The sequence below is a fragment of the Mya arenaria genome, chromosome 6 (genome assembly GCF_026914265.1).
Source record: "Mya arenaria isolate MELC-2E11 chromosome 6, ASM2691426v1".
Lineage (NCBI taxonomy): Eukaryota > Metazoa > Mollusca > Bivalvia > Myida > Myidae > Mya > Mya arenaria.
This window is the reverse complement of record NC_069127.1, coordinates 11,980,154-11,999,600: the sequence shown is the minus strand read 5'-3', so window position 1 is coordinate 11,999,600 and position 19,447 is coordinate 11,980,154. Positions and strand designations below refer to the sequence as shown.

General features: G+C 34.4%; 1 protein-coding gene across 5 annotated transcripts in view; it reads left to right on the top strand.

Moving 5' to 3' along the window:
• The window catches only part of LOC128238570 (phospholipase D1-like), a 52,638-nt gene that overhangs the window by 9,554 nt on the left and 23,637 nt on the right, over window positions 1-19,447 (top strand). For 3 of the 5 annotated variants that reach the window (XM_052954622.1, XM_052954623.1, XM_052954624.1), the window contains 4 exons: window positions 3,045-3,181; window positions 3,903-4,062; window positions 9,087-9,215; window positions 12,411-12,549. In XM_052954622.1, the coding sequence (XP_052810582.1) occupies window positions 3,045-3,181; window positions 3,903-4,062; window positions 9,087-9,215; window positions 12,411-12,549 (565 nt within the window). Of the gene's footprint in view, window positions 1-1,482; window positions 1,527-2,216; window positions 3,182-3,902; window positions 4,063-9,086; window positions 9,216-12,410; window positions 12,550-19,447 lie in introns of those variants that run through there. The other 2 variants (XM_052954625.1, XM_052954621.1) reach the window with 2 other exon arrangements.

Genomic DNA, 19,447 nt, shown 5'->3' with positions numbered 1-19,447 from the left:
CGTGTGACATGGACGGATAACCAACATACATTATATAAACATACATTATATAACAGGTACGTGTGACATGGACGGATAACAAACATACATTATATAACAGGTACGTGTGACATGGACGGATAACCAACATACATTATATAACAGGTATGTGTGCCATGGACGGATAACCAACATACATTATATAAACATACATTATATAACAGGTACGTGTGACATGGACGGATAACCAACATACATTATATAACAGGTACGTGTGACATGGACGGATAACCAACATACATTATATAAACATACATTATATAACAGGTACGTGTGACATGGACGGATAACCAACATACAGCATATAACAGGTACGTGTGACATGGACGGATAACCAACATACATTATATAACAGGTACGTGTGACATGGACGGATAACCAACATACATTATATAACAGGTACGTGTGACATGGACGGATAACCAACATACATTATATAACAGGTATGTGTGACATGGACGGATAACCAACATACATTATATAACAGGTACGTGTGCCATGGACGGATAACCAACATACATTATATAACAGGTACGTGTGACATGGATGGATAACCAACATACATTATATAACAGGTACGTGTGCCATGGACGGATAACCAACATACAGCATATAACAGGTACGTGTGACATGGACGGATAACCAACATACAGCATATAACAGGTACGTGTGACATGGACGGATAACCAACATACAGCATATAACAGGTACGTGTGCCATGGACGGATAACCAACATACAGCATATAACAGGTACGTGTGACATGGACGGATAACCAACATACATTATATAACAGGTACGTGTGCCATGGACGGATAACCAACATACATTATATAACAGGTACGTGTGACATGGACGGATAACCAACATACATTATATAACAGGTACGTGTGCCATGGACGGATAACCAACATACATCATATAACAGGTACGTGTGACATGGACGGATAACCAACATACATCATATAACAGGTACGTGTGACATGGACGGATAACCAAAATACATCATATAACAGGTACGTGTGACATGGATTGTAACTAACGTAGAGCCCATTCATGTGACCATGTTCAACTTATAACTCATTATTTTATTTTAGAATATTAACATTAACATACCAAGACATTCCTAAACAGCTTTTAGAGGTGTGAACTGTACTTTGGTGAATAACTTTATATGGTATGATATGAAATGGTTCATAAGTGTATATTTTATTGATAACAACTTTCATCGTCAGCGCTCAGGCTGTATGAATCGATTCCAGCGTTATTCGTTTTCAATACAACATTTTAAAACTTATCCGTAATTAGCATATTTTACTTTCCCCGGGTAATGTAATGCAATTTCCCCCATCCATCCGTTGATGATATGCAATTACTGAACGGCTGTGGAATGCATTAAAGAATTTATGTCGAAGAACTCGCATGACTAACGGATATTAAAAAATCGGTGACATTGTGAATGGGTGATGATTTAAATAAATCTTCGAGGTATGGTCATTCAATAATATTATTTCATTAGATACTAACTGCTGTATTTAAATATATTATTTAGCTAAAAGTGTAATGTACATTTGACCTGTAAGCGTATTGACTTAAATGCAATACTTTAACCAGCGATTACATGTACGTGTATTGGATGAGTAGATTAACATTTCAGTACAATACCATTTACTATAACTATTACAAAGACTCGGACCGTACCATCGTACCCGTTTCACTTTTTATAACTCGCCCTGAAGTATAATCTTATAATTCAATCATGAAAATTTATGTTACAAGCATATATACATATATGTTTTCTACATACATACATACATGCACATAAACACACACACACGCACGCACGCACGCATACATATATACATAATGTATATATAATTAATGTATTTTATTGAAGTTGATCTACATATTTCGTGTCAGGTTACATCAAATTCTTCCATTGTCTGTACAGTATACATGACTAAAGAGTACTTGTCATGCATTTGGAATATTTATACGAAAGCCTAGATCCAATTTTATCAGTCAAATAAAAAGTTGAAACTAATGGGGCGGTTGTGTTTACTGTTTAGGGACCAGTCCCATTCTCGAGCTGGATACAAAAAAATCCTACAAAACAATTGCTACACCGTTTTACAAATAGACGGCATGACTTGAAGAAATCGGAAGTACGGGCCAATGAAAAACTTTGTTTACGTTAACAAGTGTCAAATGATCTAAACTATGGCCAGAACATTAAATTTTTATCGACCAAATGCGAACATTATATATGAATCGACTTATGTATATGAATGGACTGTAAAATGAAACATATAACCACAGTGCTATTGATTATACTTTTAAATCTTTACCAAGATTCCAAAACTTTCTAAAGTTTATCGTGAAATAATTTGTCGTGAAAACAGCAACGTGGTGTCTGTCGATGGGTGATCAATAACGTTACCAGTGAATCTTTTATCGTTTACAGCCTCTTTTCTACCTGAGATCATTTTCTGCAGCATCCTCTATTGGAGAGATTAATCCCTGTTGGGAATAGTTTATTATTTAAGCTCTGTATGTTGTAGTTGTTTCTGCAGACGAATACTGACAAAAAGTTTTGTAAAGTGACTTAAGGATAGAGGAAATACATACAATACTGTATTGTTCATACAGATTGAATACTGATAACAATACCATGCATTAGACAGTAGGCAGCAGTATCTTGACTCGATTAGTGACTCTGAAAATTATTCAGGATATTGACTATTATCCCAGGAATAGTGTAATGGAAAACAAATAATGATAAATACAAAACATTAAGTTAATTTAAAGTTTGCATGGAAATGTCTATTGTTTGTAAAATATATTCACTTCTTAATAGAACATTCAGGATTTTTATGGGTGTTAATAGAGTTTTCTGATGGATAATTTTGGAGAGAACACTTTCTCTGATTCGGAACCACTTATGGATGAGCGGTCAGGAATAAGAAACACCACCCAGCAGTTTTTGCGGTCTTTTTCTATCCTCAGTGATGACTCTGACTTTGATGAGCTGGATGACATTGACACGCCAGATTTCGTGGATGGAAGTGGTGATGTTGAGCCAACAGTTCAACACACATCTACCGCAGGGGTCCGGGTGGAATTTGGGAAGGGGGATCAACAAGGTAGATATTTCACTGCAACTTTTCACATTATTTACTTCTGTAAATTATATGTCAATATATAGTATTTGTAAGTATCAGTTTGTGGATAGTTTATAAATAACTGGACAATTTTTTAAAGGCCTATTTTAAGGAATGTTTGGCATGATAATCCCCTGCTGTGCATCTCCTGCTAATTGCACTGGAGTCTCAGTAGGGGCCAATTTCCTGTGTATTTGTTTATTGGCTCAGGGCCATTTAGGGTCCATTTCTATAATAAAACTATAAAAACTGCACAGCAGGATATTCAGATCAGAGATCTGATAAGAGGGATCAAGGCAAGTAGATTTAGATCAATAAACAGGTTGTGTACTCACTGTTCACAGGTTTTTTTGGGGGTTTTTTTTTGGGGGGGGGGGTCACTTATAGAAGGCTCAAACTAGGCCTTAGATTTTGAAGAACATATCTTGAGAGAGTATTAAACTTCCATGTTCCCTTTAGTTACCCTGTTTTCAAAGACAAGCTTTTATCTCTGTCAAACATGTTAGTCATGACTTACCATGTTGACTTTCTGAACATTTTTTATATAGATATATTATATCCTGAATTACCAGTAGTAAATTACTATTGACCAGTGGTGGGCAAATTCTTACAATAAAAGCTATTATTGACTCCTATTAATAGTAATTTTTTTTGTATCATTTTAGACATTTTGATGCATCTATTATTTTCTACTTTTTTGCAGAAGGAAAACTTATTCCATTTAGTACCATCCATCGGCCAGCGAAGGGTTTCCAGAATGTGAGGCCGGATTGTTGGATGAAGGAGCCAATACATGTGCGCATCCCTAAGTTTGAGCGGGAAGACCATCCCCACATGACCAGAAAGGCTTTCAATCCCAATCTGTAAGTTACCTAGAGCATTTGCTGAATTTATCAGCAGTTTCAAAAGTGCATGAATACCACAGAGTCTCATTGTGAGTTACTCTGAATTACACGGCAGAAAGAAACTATCCATTAAAAACCCATATCCAACAAATATGGAAAATTATAACTGTCAGATAGGTGCAAAAATTATGAGTTTTAGTTGCAAAGCTAGGAATTATTTTCAAAACTGATCTGTCTATGGTATACTCAGTTAATTAATCAATATTTTTTCAATTTGAGTAATTACCAGTATGTAAATCTCATTTTGAATGCATTGATTTATAAAGTATTTTCTAGTGTTCGTCCTTCACAGAGTAAACATAATGAATAGAGTGTGATTTAGAACTTCAAATAGTGCGAGTATATATATAAATACATATATCTAATAACTTGTAAAAAGCCAAGATTTTTGTTATGCAGTATTCAATGATAAACTTACAATGATAATCCAAACTCATGCTTTTTGAATGAAAAACATTTAAATCAGCCCTGTAGATATTTTATGTAAAAAAAATTTAATGCTCTAATTGAAATAATATGAATGGTTTTAAACTTTCTGTGTCAGTGAACATGCTGTTACTTTTATCAAACGGTTTCAGACTTAACATCTTTTCTGTCATAAAGATATCTATACTTAGTCTTAATACTGATTGCCATGTCAGGTACAACAGTTAATTAGCTATTTTCAGTTTATTTAGTTTTGTCAAACCAGAAAAAAAACGTGATTTTACTGCACTAGTATAAATATAATGGTGTAATAATGTAATTGCTAGTCTCAAGGGTAACACAGGTTGTGATGTGTGTCCCTGACATGTCTTATGACTGCCTCATCATAAATTATTCAGCCTGACAAACAGTCACAGTTTGCATGATGAAAACAAAATAAAACTCATGGGGTTTGAAAGCTACTTATAGGCACTCACTCATGTATGTCATAGTTTGAACTTTGAATGCTCTGATGTAAAAAGAAATGTTTCGAAAAGATGCTATCTAAATTATTTCTATTAATTGTGGAAAAGAAGCTATTAGAATTATATGCAATTATTGTGGAAAAGAAGCTATCAGAATTACTTGCAATCATTGCGGTAAATATGCTATCTAATAATCTTATTTAAATTCATCTTCATCTGGCACAAGTTTCAACATATTTTTTTTAGATTGGATCACAAATTAGTGATTAAAAATAATGTTAAGATGTGATTAATCAATTGTTTCCCTGACTCCCTGCAGTACACTTAACACATCAAACTATCATACATTGCTTTTCAAACATATTTCCAAAGATAAATTGAGACAAGGAAATGTTGAAAAATGTGTTCTGTTTTATTCATTTAACATTTTCCTGTGGTACGGAAATTGGAATGGATTAGGACCATGCAGTCTCGAAAATCAAGGATTATTCAAGATATTATTATTGGATAGAACATTGGAGTTGATTTCAGCCAGCTTTTATGAGCCTTGGGAGATTCATTACACATATATAGGAAATTGTTTTCCTAAATGCCTTTTTTGGCCAGATGACATTTTATTACTAGATAGCCAGACTTTTGAATTCTGTCTGTTCCTGGTTCCAATTTCTCAAAATTCCTTAAGTGTAACATTTGCTTAACTAGCTTATTTTTTAAAGCCAAATATCTTACTTAGACTTGATTTTACTCAATACAAATAAAATAATGATGATTGTCTTAATGATAATTCTCTTTAAAAGCCGCACTCTCACTGATTTAAAGTTTTGACAACTTTTTTATTTTTTGTCTTGGAATGAGCCAATTTCTGCATGAATATCTGCAAACCAGTGATATAAGACTGCAGACACAAGATCAGATCGCAGATTTTCATATTTCTGTTTAAAAATTAATGTTTAATGGCTAAAAGCGTTACAAATGGTTTAAGAAAAATGCATAAAACATCAATTTTTGAACTTAAATATGAAAATCTGCGATCAGATTTTCTGTCAGCTGTCTTATATCACTTGTTTCCATGCCTTTTCACATAAATTGGCTCGTTCTAAGACAAAACACAAAAATGTTGTCAAAACCTTCAATCTGTGAGAGTGCAGCTTTATAGTCCAAAATCTCTTTTAAATGTTTATATTACACACATTATACCAAAACTGAACTAATGAGCTAAGCATACTCCTGTTATAAGGCCATTAGATGTTTGAGGTATTGGGGCCTCCTTGCAAGTAAAATGGTTTAATATATAAATATTGAGTGCCTTGAGGGTGACAGTGCATATTGTCATCCTGAGGTAATACTGTTGACTGAGTCTATTTTATTAGACTGAATAAAAACTTTAGAAGTATTTGAGTAAAATTCACATTTATATCAAAAGAAAAAATATTGTCTTTTCAGGATATAATGCCAGTTTTATTAATCATTATTTTTAAATAAAAAATCTAACTTGGCAGCATATTTGTAGTGTACCGGGTATCTTCAATTTGATGTCAGAGGGTAATGCACCAGTCAATTGTAACCACGCCCCCCTCAGGTCCGGGGAATAACGGGGACTTTGATTTTCGGTCAAGCCAACCCGGGGTAAAATCCCCACCCTGCAGGGACGAACTGATGGTTAAATCCCTGCCAAATGCCCCCATACCCCAGGGAGCCTAGGTCAGGCCCATTCCCCGCAAATGCAAAACCACTGCATTCACGCGGCACTGTGGGGCCACCTGAAAGGTAAAAACACGGCCCATTTCCCCGGCTATCCCCGGTAAAACCCCCAGACCAGGGGGGGGGGGGGCGTGGTTACAATTGACTGGTGTATAACAATGCGGCAGAGGGGGATTTTAGTTAAAAATATTGCCCTTGTGTTTTACTGTACATTGTATTTTCTTATAGAAGTGAGGTATAATGACTACACATGTGTATATGTTAAATGAGTGTTTTAAGCTTTCAAATCATACATTCTAAGTAGGGCTTCCATTAAAGGAAGTTTGGAAGTATATTACTCCATAGAAATCATACATTCTAAGTAGGGCTTCCATTAAAGGAAGTCTGGAAGTATATTACTCCATAGAAATCATACATTCTAAGTAGGGCTTTCAAAGTAGGAAGTTTGAAAGTATATTACTCCCTAGAAATCATATATTCTAAGTAGGGCTTCCATTAAAGAAAGTTTGGAAGTATATTACTCCCTAGAAATATCAAAACTTGAGTCAATATTACTTTTATGGTCACAATTTCAATCGGTCTTTAAGTAAAATGAATTACTATAATATAAGGCCTTAAAGCTGCACTCTCACAGATTGAACGTTTTGACAACTTTTTTTATTTTTTTGTCTTGGAATGAGCCAATTTTTGCGAAATCCATGAAAAAAGTTATATAAGACTGCTGACAAAAAATAAGATCGCAGATTTTTATATTTAAGTTCAAAACTTGATGTTTAATGCATTTTTCTTAAACGGTTAGTAACGGTTTAAGCCATACAACATTACTTTTCAAACAGAAATATGAAAATCTACAATCTGATTTTTTGTCAGCAACCTTATATCATTGGTTTATGGTTATTTATGCAAAAATTTGCTCTTTCCAAGACAAAAAATAAAAAAAGTTGTAAAAACAGTAAATCTGTGAGAGTGCAGCTTTAAATATGGCAAGTTAAAGTTGCAAATTACTTGATTTTTAACATATTAGTTGAAAAAAAGTGGAAAAAAATATTGTATTCGGGACAATTAAACTTCCACATTTCAGTGAAAAACTTTCAAAATTGATGGACAGGAAGTTCATACTTCCAGTTTCAAATTCTTAATTAATGGAAGCCCTGATTATTTATTATTATTATTCTTGTTGATACCTCCAAGAAATGTTTTCTCTAAATTAAAAAAATATATATTTTATGCATTATTTCATGACACCTCTCAATAATAAGGGGACATTAACATACTGTTTGAAATAATATTCAATACTTCACACCTCAATGATAAGATTGTAAACCATTCAGAATTTAAAATTAGATTTATGATCTTCCATGTTATCAAGTTATCCTGACCATGGAAGCTAAGTCTCTCAAACATGTAAAATTTCTTCATTGATGAACAATGATTCTGATGGAATTTGAGAAAAATCATCTTAAACATGCCAACTCCAAAAGAGTGTATTGAAACAATTAATTTACATTCAAGATTTATTGAAAATTTGGCCTTAAATGTAGCATTTACACTTATTTTTAACTGTTTGAACTGCCAAGCATTCAACTTTGGAAATTTTATCCTAAGTTTTGGTTGCTTCTGTACTTAATTTTAGAAGTTTAAGCCCATTTATAGAGATACATATTATACTTAACTCCGTTTATAAAAGGGTTAAAAACACTTATACTGGAGTGAGGTCAATATAATGATGCCAGCTGTTACAAGAAACAAGAAACATGATGAATATAAACCACAATCTTCTAATCATTGATCTTCCACATAAACATGATACCTGTGTATACCAACATTCAATGATGGTCACCCAGGGGACTCCAAGAAGAGCTTATGTTGCCATAAGAAACAATTACTAGAATGTGAAGTAGTTCTTGGTAACTGCTATACTCATTTGCCAATACCGTAAATGTCCTATTAGATGTGCCAGACGTGTGTCTTAAAAAAAACCTACATGCTGAATAAGAACCTTTTTCCCAGTTAAGTGTGTATATGAACAAAACATCGTATAAAATTGTATTTAAACACTTGTGATCACTTGCATTTATAATGAAAAATACTTCAATCTTTTTTTTTACATTGACCCAATTTTTTGCCACCACTCAATGCCAATATGGAGGGGAATTTTGGCATCAAAATGGCAAATAATATAAACTTCTTAGGGTGGGAAATTGGAGTGAATTTCAGCCGATAAATCACTATAAACACAGCTGTGTTAAAAGTTACATAGGGTTTGGTTTCTGTATGTTCTTACTATTTTGTGTAGAAATTATGGCTTAATTACCGCACTTGACCAAGATTTCCTGTACTGAAGTAGGTATAGGGTTATATAAAGCACTGGTAATTTATGTGTGTTTGCAGGTACACTATCGAGGTTCGTCATGGCGATTACGTGTGGACATTCAAGAGGCGTTACAAGCATTTCGACAGCCTGCATAAGTCCCTGCGTTTGTTCCGCGCTCGCTGCAGTCTTCCGGTACCAACAAAACAGTGAGTGTCATTCTTCCAATACTCAACAAAGATGGTGATTTGTCAGATAACATATTAGTAAATTGTATGATGACAGGAAAATACAATCTTTGTTTCACAGTCTAATCCCATGAACTCAGATGTTTCAATGGTCATAGTAAAAATGGGCTGTAATCAATACTGTTCAGGCTAATATTTTAGTTCAGGGGCAGTAATCCATATTGTTCAAGCTAATTCTTCTGTCAAGAGGCTGTAATCCATGCTGTTCAGGCTAATTCTTCTGTCAAGAGGCTGTAATCCATACTGTTCAGGCAAAATTTTCTGTCAAGAGGCTGTAATCTATACTGTTCAAGTTAATCTGTTCAGGGGGCTGTACTCCATACTGTTAAGGCTAATACTTCTGTTCAAGAGGGGTTTGTACTCCATACTGATAAGGCTAAAACTTCTGTTCAGGGGCCTGTACTCCATACTTTTAAGGCTAATACTTCTATTCAGGGAGCTGTACTCCATGTTGTTCAAGCTAATACTTTTGTTCAGGGGCTGTAATCCATACTGTTCAGGCTAATACTCATGTCCAGGGTCAGTGATCCATAATGTTCAGGCTTATACTTCTGTTTAGGGGCTGTAATATATACTGTTCAGGCAAACATTTCTGTTCAGGAGTGGTGATCCATAATGTTAAGGCAAATACTTCTGTCCAGGGTGGTAATCCATACTAATCAGGCAAATACTTCTGTCCAATGGTGGTAATCCATACTTATCAAGTAAATACTTCTGTCCAGGGGTGGTACTCCATACTAATCAAGCAAATACTTCTGTCCAGGGGTGGTAATCCATACTTATAAAGAAAAAAACTTCTGTCCAGGGGTGGTAATCCATACTTATCAAGAAAATACTTCTGTCCAGGGGTGGTAATCCATACTAATCAGGCAAATACTTCTGTCCAGGGGTGGTAATCCATACTAATCAAGCAAATACTTCTGTCAAGGGTTGGTAATCCATACTAATCAAGCAAATACTTCTGTCCAGGGGTGGTAATCTATACTAATTAGGCAAATACTTCTGTCCAGCAGTGGTAATCCATACTACCGTAATCAGGCAAATACTTCTGTCTAGGGTTGGTAATCCATACTAACGAATTCAACTATGAAATGTCAAATGTATGTAAATGAATTTATGGGACATGAAGGTATTTCTAAAAACCTGTTTTTTTATGTTTGCCTGTTTTTAAGATTCTCTTTCTTTTACGTGTCATAAGCAGTATGCAATGTTGGCTATGTGTTGTGGGTATGATTCCACTATAAGTGGTTGTCAATAACAAGCATTCTTAACTGATGAAGCAGTTTGATTCTTCCACTCCCTGAGTGATTATAAATACTGGTAAAAAGAAAGTTAATACAATTTAAGTGTTTTGTTACTGTCTGCTCATATTTTATTATAGCTATAAGACATAACTGGTGTAATATCTATCCAATTCAGCATTTTCATTCTCTGTATTTCTATTATTCATTCATGAGTGATTTGCATGCAGGCAGATATTGTTTGCATGAATATGTCAGATGATGAAATCAGCAAAAGTGTAGTAAAAATGGCTGAAGTGGTATTATGTACTTCAAGGAAGACATTTCATCAACATCTATTTGGATACCATTGACAGGCTTCTCTGCAAGTTGTCTGTTTTATGAAGGAAGATATGTTGATAAGACTTCAATGAAATGCATGTGTAATTGACAATGCAGCTGCTACTTCTGTCATTCATTAATTCATCATCAGATGTTATCATGTGTACCCACCTAGTAAAGTCAATAATATGTAAAGTACACTTTGCTTCTGCCCTGAAATTATCAAGAGAAAGAATAACACTAGCAGAATCCTTCCCCCCGTAGTTAAAATGACGAGCCCAATAGCTCAGTGTTAGAGCATCAGCTGCGGAAGGTTCTGGGTTCAATCCCTGACTGTGTCGTACCGCATACATTATTGAGTGTTATCAATAGCTCCCTTGCTCTGCGCTCAGCATTAGAGGGAAGTACTGGGAAATTTGAAGTACTCAGTTCTAGTTCAAGGCACAGAAGGTTCTGGGTTCAATCCCTGACTGTGTCATACCAAAAAAACATTAATTATTGGAATCAGTAGATCCCTTACCTGGCGCTCAGCATTATAAGGAGGGAAGTACTGGGAAATTTGAAGTACTCATTTCTAGTTTAAACCCAGAAAAGTTGTCTCAAGTGCTCCACAGGGATACCTTCATAAACTAGATAATAAACAAGAAAAGAACAGAAATGGTATTGAAGGTGATAATGCCTTTGGGAAATTTTCTCAAACCTGATTTAAAGTCTTATTACTGTAACTGACATTCATGTAGCAATGATGACAATATAATGTCAACCTTTTGTTGGAAATACTGACATATAGCTTCAATAGGCTATGCACGATTGGCTATAAATACAAAAGACCAAAGTCAAATGTTCAATGTCCCTTGGTAGAAATTCTTGTTTAAACATTTTTTCCACGTTGTAATGCATTGTTGGCAGTAATATATAAATATTAGATCCCATGGAGGTTGATAGAATATAATGTGAACCTGAGAAAGTAAATGTCAGCAAAGATTAACATTAACATTTTGAGGGTTAACACTGTATGCTATTTTCCTCCCTGGGAACTGAAAGTAATTTTATTATAGCAAACATATTTGTAAAACATCCAGTATGAAGCCAATTGTTTACAACGGTTTCGTCTGGAAAACGCAAAATGATACCGGTACATGTTTTGACACTTCCCATCATTAAAGTTTAGAAAACTCATATATTATTCAATGCATCGTTGGAAGTAATACATGTTATTGTATTACAGACAACCTACCGTAATTCAGTTATTCAATGCATCCTTGATAGCAGCGCCTATTTCAACACTCCCTGATTGTAATATAGACAACCTAGTTCAGTTTATTTAATGCTTTCTTGGTAGCTATGCTTGTTTGAACACTCCCTGATTGTAATATAGACAACCCAGTTCAGTTATTCAATGCTTTCTTGGTAGTTATGCTTGTTTGAACACTCCCTTATTGTTACACAGACAACCTAGGTCAGTTATTCAATGCAACTTTAGTGGCCACGCTTGTTTGAAAGCTCTCTGATTGTAACACAGACAACCAAGGTCAGTTATTCAATGCATCCTTGGTAGCCACGCTTGTTCGAACATTTCTCATTGTAATTCCAGGCATCGGGAACAGAGGCAGAGTTTTCGAGAAGAACGCAAGGAAAGGAAAATCAAGAAGAAGCAAAAAAAGGTTGTGGTTGGCCGCTTCCCCAAGAAGCCAGAGATCATGGTTCGTGAAGAACAGCTGGAAAAGAGACGAGTAAGCTCGATTATATATTAGTAGATTGTTGTCAAATAGATTACTGGCAATTTGATGGGTAACAAATTTAAAACCTGGTAAAATTTTCAATTTGCCTTTGCTTTCCATTTATTATGTAATAATTCTGTGAACAGAATATGCAAATCTCATTGGCTAAAAGTTGGCTTAAACCAAAATATCACGAAAAGAGAAAAGAGAACCTTACGTCAATGCAATGATCATTGGATTTGATCTTAAGTTACTTAATACATAGACTAACAATAATAAAGCACGTGAGAGGCCAGGTTTATATTGCGACATTGCACAGCTATTGTTTAAGTTGTCAGATCCTGCTTGATAGGCAATGTCAATATTAAGTTATAAATAGTGATTGTAGAATTTGATTATACACCTAAGGCGACTATAAATTAGTTGCTTTATTTTTTTTGATTCAAGAAACAATGTTAAACTAGGTCTGAATTTGCTAATCAGTCGGGTACTGTCAGGGAAAGGCTTACTACTTGTCTGTATATAATAATCACATGTAAAAAAGGAGAACTTTTACGATTGTGTACCTTGATTGTCTAGAAACTCATGTTTATGGTCCCTTATGCAATAAGAAAGAGCATGAACACGTAGTCAATGGTGAAACAGTGACTTAAGAAAAATAAAATGTCACCCCCCCCCCCCCTCCTCGCCCCCATTTAAAAATAAATTGATGAAAATCTAGCAGTTTATTTATATATGCCTATCTGTTCCCAATAGAAGAAAATATCTTCATAAAAATATTTCATTTCATTAAATTGCTGTGCTTATATGAATTGTTAATTGTTAATTATTCAAGTAGCAATTTCCTGAGTGATAGTGAAACAAATATCCTAATTATTTCCCACACGAATATCCTAATTATTTCCCACACATTTTGTAGTGAATAAGAATTACTGCCCTATAACAATATGATTGAAACTTTGTCATTAAATAAGGCATGACGCTTGACTAATTCAAGCTCAACCTCTTTGATTGAACTAATCTTGGAAAGATTTTCAATTTCGTAGCTTTAATGCAGTAACAGGCTTTCTCCAATGCCCCATGCTGGTGATTTTTCGAAACAAATGTTGTTTGTAATTTTAATTTTGACAAATCTTTGGTCTATACACATTCCACACTTTATTTATGTTTACAATTAATTCCATTTTTTTAGCAGATTCCTTTTAATATGATGATATGTTTTTTTTTCATTTTTGAACATTGCATTTTGTTTCTGTCTATCTGTCCATCTGTCTGTCCATCCGGGCTAATATAGAGGTTTTAGGGGCTGTGTCCATCAGAGTCAGGAGCTCAAAACTACAAGTATTAGGGAAAGAAGGAAGAACCAAATTAATCAGAAATGTTAGTGCGTCCATCTGTCTGTCAAAAAAATTGTCACTGGTTCATATTTGTTGAACATATCTCTTGAACCGCTTGAAGGATTTTAAAATAACTTGCCACAAATGTTCACCATATTGCGATGATGGGCAAAGCACATGTAACAACCTGTTTGGGTCAAGGTCACACTTAGAGGTCAAAGGTCATATGACTACATCGTGTCTGCTCCATATCTTTTAAACCAATTAAAGGATTTTGAAATAACTCGCCATGAATGTTCACCATATTGAGACAATATGCTAAGCATATGAAACAACCAGCTCAGCTCAAGGTAAAGGTTACACTTAGAGGTCAAGGTCATATGACTTTTTTATGACCATATTTCGTGTCCACTCCTTATCTCTTGAACTGGATGAAGGATTTTGAAATAACTGCCTGCAAATGTTCACCATAATATGACAATGTGCAGAGTGGATGTAACAACCAACTCAGACAAGGTCAAGGTCACACTTACTGGTCAAAGGCCATATGGCTATAATATGACTATATTTCATGTCGTTCACCACATTTGGACAAAGTGCACATTACAACCAGTTGTTTCAAGGTCAATGTCACAGTAAGAGATCATAGGCCATATGGCTACATTTTGTGTACGCTCCATATCTCTTGAACCGCTTGAAGGATTTTGAAATAACTTGCCACAACCGTTTAGCTATATGAAGATGATGCTCAGAGCGCATGTTAAAATCAGCTTGGTTCAAGGTCAAGGTCTACCACTAAGAGGGAAAGGTCATTTGACTACATTTCATATCCGCTCCATATCTCTTGAACTGCTTGAAAAAAACAAAACCTCCCAAAAATGTTCATCATATTGATGCGATGTGCAGAGCGCAAGTTACAACCAGCTCAGTTCAAGGTGAAGGTCACGACAATATTTTGTGTCTGCTCCAGATCTTTTGAACTGCTTGAAGGATTTTGAAATAACTCACCACAAATGCTCACAATATTGAGACAATGTGCAGAGTGTATGTCACAACCAGCTCAGCTCATGGTAAAGGTCATACTTAGAGGTCAAAGGTTATATGACAACATTTCGTGTCTGCTCCATATCTTTTGAACCTCTTGATGATTTGAAACAAATTGCCACAAATGTTCACCATATTGAGATGATGTGCAGATGGGGAGACATCTGTTTTTAATTACAAATACAACCGTCTAGTTTGTTTTTGTGTTCAACTTCCATTTGAACTGTTATATGGTTGCCCTCAAACTTGAAAAATAAGAGGTATCAAAATTAATACTGTAACATAAGATATCAAATCAGCAATTAATATTGTCATATTAACTGCAGGAAGCATTAAAGCTGCACTCTCACAGATTGAACGTCTTGACAGTTTTTTTGTCTTGGAACGAGCCAATTTTTGCGAAAATCCATGGCAACCAGTTATATAAGACTGCTGACAAAAATTAGATCGCAGATTTTTGTATTTCAGTTCAGATATTGATGTTTTATGCATTTTTCTTAGCCATAAAACTTTAATTTTCGAAATGGAAATATGAACATCTGCGATTTCATCTTTTGTCAGCAATCTTTTATCATTGGTTTGCAGATATTTATGCAAAAATTTGCTCTTTCCAAGAACAAAAATAAAAAAGTTGTAAAAATGGTATATCAGTGAGAGTGCAGCTTTAATGGCAACTATAATACTTAATAAAAAGAATCAAAATACTCCCATTTCTTATATTAAAGTGTTGTCTTGATGAATAGCCATGGTGTTATTACTGCCATAGGCATCAAATATTGGAGGTGTTATCACATTATTTGAGACACAACACTTGACCACTAGTCCCTAGGGAGGCGCCTGTCACCACCCCATAGTTTGAGTGTGTCATTATGAATTCATGGGCCTTGTCTGGCTGATTGTGACAGTATTTTTTATGAATTCCCAAGGGTGGGAAGTCTATCTTGAGTAAACCATGAATCCAATATCTCCTCGAATTCTGGGGTAATTTACTGTTTTTTTTCAGTTTCAACTGTATGACAGCTACAGATAGAAAAGTGTACGTCAGCAAGACAAGCCATTTTTACAAATATATTTTTCTAAAAATCAGTTTTTGTTACACAAACTTATTTAAATTTAAATTAAAACATGAGTCATTATTACATAAATTTATGCTGTTCATTTCTAAGAGAATAAAGCAAACTGGCAATGATTAATGTTGAGATAATACCATGGTTGTTTATGATAAAATTTTGACAGTACCGTAAATGACTGGGTATAAGACGATAGGGGGTATTAGACGCAGGGAAAAAAATCTGTGAAAAGTCCAAGAAAAAAACTTTTAATCTATGTTTTTGGTTAAAAGACCCATAGAAAAGATGTCAAATCGTCTGGCATTTTCGGCCGCCATGTTTGTTGATAGTGACCAAAATTATATTTTTCGTGAAAATGTTGACGGTTATCTTTAAAATCATACAATGATAAACTGTCGAGAATGAAAAGTTCAGTTATGCAAAAACCTTATATTGTACGGGTTTGTTCTCAAAATGTCAACACCTACAGAAAAGAATAAAGAATGTGACAAAGTGCGAAAAAACAAGACCATTATCGCAACAGTTTGTAGTATTGGTTTGTTAAACAGGTTAAAGGCAGTCGAGTTTTTTACACCTTCTCGTACAACTGACAAAACATATTTTGACAGTGCCCAACTTTGCTTTTTTATAAGCAAGTTTATTTATTGTTCAATTCAATTTATTATTCAAAATAATATTGAATAACTTTAATCGAAATTATTTTTGTTTAAATTATAAATGTCTTACGATATACCGTATCCCGATCTTCAACTGCCGTTTTAACTCGTATATACTCGATCAATATGACGCGAGTAACATCGACCTCAGATAAAAAGTTAAAAAAATTGTTACTGGGTATTATACGCAGGCATTTTTTTGCATCGAAATCTGAGGGGAAAAAGGGCGTCTAATACCCAGTCATTTACGGTACTTGTTCATTATTTTTTCTCTAATGACATTCAAAGGTTTTAGAATTTCTTTCAGCATATTAGTATATTTTAAATTGACACTCTTATTCAAAATCAATACGTACACATGTTTAACAAACATCAATTTTGACTGATAAACCTTAAACTACTAACTAAATAATGCATTTACAGAAAATATTAATTACTGAAAGCAGGATTGTAACCGTGTATTTAATAGCAGAAAGCTCAAAAATTAAATGATTGGTGAATGCTAAAAGATTTACTGAGGTTTACTTTAGTCTCATGAGGTAAAATAACTTGTTTTATGCTCATTTCTTTTAAATTTAACTCTTTATCCTTCATAAAAAACATTGTTTTCAACATTTATTCATCCTTTTTGAAATATTAAAAAAATATTATTAATTGTGGTAAATCTAATCTGGGAGTAAGAGTGCATCGTTTAAAAAGGCAGTGTAAAAACCATTAGAAAGTGAAGTATTAACATAAATCTTACCTTGTAATATGGAAACCTTATTTTTTATTGCCTCATTCCTAGCAGGTCTTTTATTAATGGCAATGTCATGTTAAAGGGACTGGACTCCAGATGGTCCCAAAATCGGCAAATACAGTATTTTCATCAAAACAAGCATAGAATTGTCAATGCGAGCTAGTGGGAGGCCAATAATACATGATTTCACATGTTTAAAGAATAAGGACAACATCCATGTCAGTGTCTTGGAACACTTTGCAAGTCATGTGATTGTTTCACATACTAAACTGTCAATAGGTGTTTTAACAACTCACTCTCATATTTAGCAGAGTTATCTTCTTTCCAAAGTTTCCATCGATTAATTTTTTATGTTATTCTGTCGGGCTCTCTATCTGCGTTGTTTCGAAGCAGTTTTCCGCTTTCTTGCAATGTCCATTCTTCCAGGATGCCATGTAGTGTGTTTATTAATCATGTGAAAGGCACGCGATGAATACAGATAAATATACCGATGCTTTTTTTAAAACTTTAATACTAGGTAAATAATTTACGTGGTAGACATCTCCAGTAAATTTCAAATTGGAAAAATGTGCAAAATCTGCGAAGATGCATGTGTCATATATAATGATATCAATTTGATGTTAGTTTTTGACAGTTTTCTTTTTTGCTTGCAATTGTATCATCTGGTCCAATTAAGTGTTAGACATAAAGTTAAGATTGAGATATTTTATATGCAAATATTTGGATAATTGTGTCAGACAAGGAAGTCTGATGGCCTTCTTTATTACCTATGTAACTATGGTGACAATGGCTTTGTTTTTGGTGAGCTAACCCTAACTTCCCTTGAACAGAAATAATTTTGCATTGATATGCAGATACATCTTATCACAAACTCTTCAGCCACAAAGGACTGCAGACGAATGTGTCATTGTTTTTCCTCATTCTTTCCTTTAATGGGATTTAAATGCATTCAGGCAACTGCTGGCAGGCTTGCCAATTTCTGTAAAGATGGATTCTCTTTTGAGCCTATTCAGGTCAATTTTTCTGAGGAAACTATTCATTCCTTTTTCGCAGCAATAAATCGAAATAAGATTTTCAAGAAGGTTCTGCATTAAGACTTGGGTCTTTTATGGAACCACATCTTGAGTGGTCTTGTTGATTGGTAACACATTGTAACCTTTGCTGACTTTTGTTCTGATGAAATTATAGCTCTTCATTACTGTGACACAGTTGGCACTTATTTATTGTGATGAACATTTGATTGCTTTCTTGGTTTAAGTTCCTGTTTGAGAGCAGCCCAGATTTGTCTGCTTTCAGTTCCTATCAACTTTCAAGGTCATTTTTATCAATGTCCCTGTTAAGATGTTCAGCTTATTGAAGTTTTATGAGAGATGATTCTGATCTGTCTCTAGTGGATCCTGCTCCTATGTATTGTATGTTTCTCTAGCCTTAAGTGTGTCCGGAATAGTTCTCTCGTGGTATGGGAGAGTATGATATATACTCATAACTAGTATTGTTTTGATGATTGATTAAAATCGCAAATTGATTGATTGGGCTTGAAATCAGCGACAATCAATTGTATTTGGTCATACCGTAATCAATCATCAATTCAAACGGCAAGTTGATATTCTTCTCTTGTTATTTGCGCTTGGTTAATTTCTGCCAATTTTCTCCTTTGAGTTAATTCAAACATTTGAAAGTGTTCAGTTGTTATCATTTTCAACATGGCCCAAATCAACAACAACACATAATAACTTCAAAAACACACATAACATAAGCATAATTGAGGATTAAAATTAATTGCTTAAGAAAAAAACTACATTAATGGTATTGTCAAAAACCGATTGTTCTATCAAATCGGCTACATGAGTGGAACCAATTATCAATAGTCTAACTGAACCGATTTCCAACAATACTCATAACACAGTGTATTACTGTTACCCAGCGTTGTTGAGGCATATGGTGTGTTACTCTTATGTGTTACATGGGTATATTATAGAAGTAATATGGTGTGTTAATCAAATGCGGCACATTGGTAACATGGGCATATTATAGAAGTAATAAAGTGTGTTACTCTTATGTGGC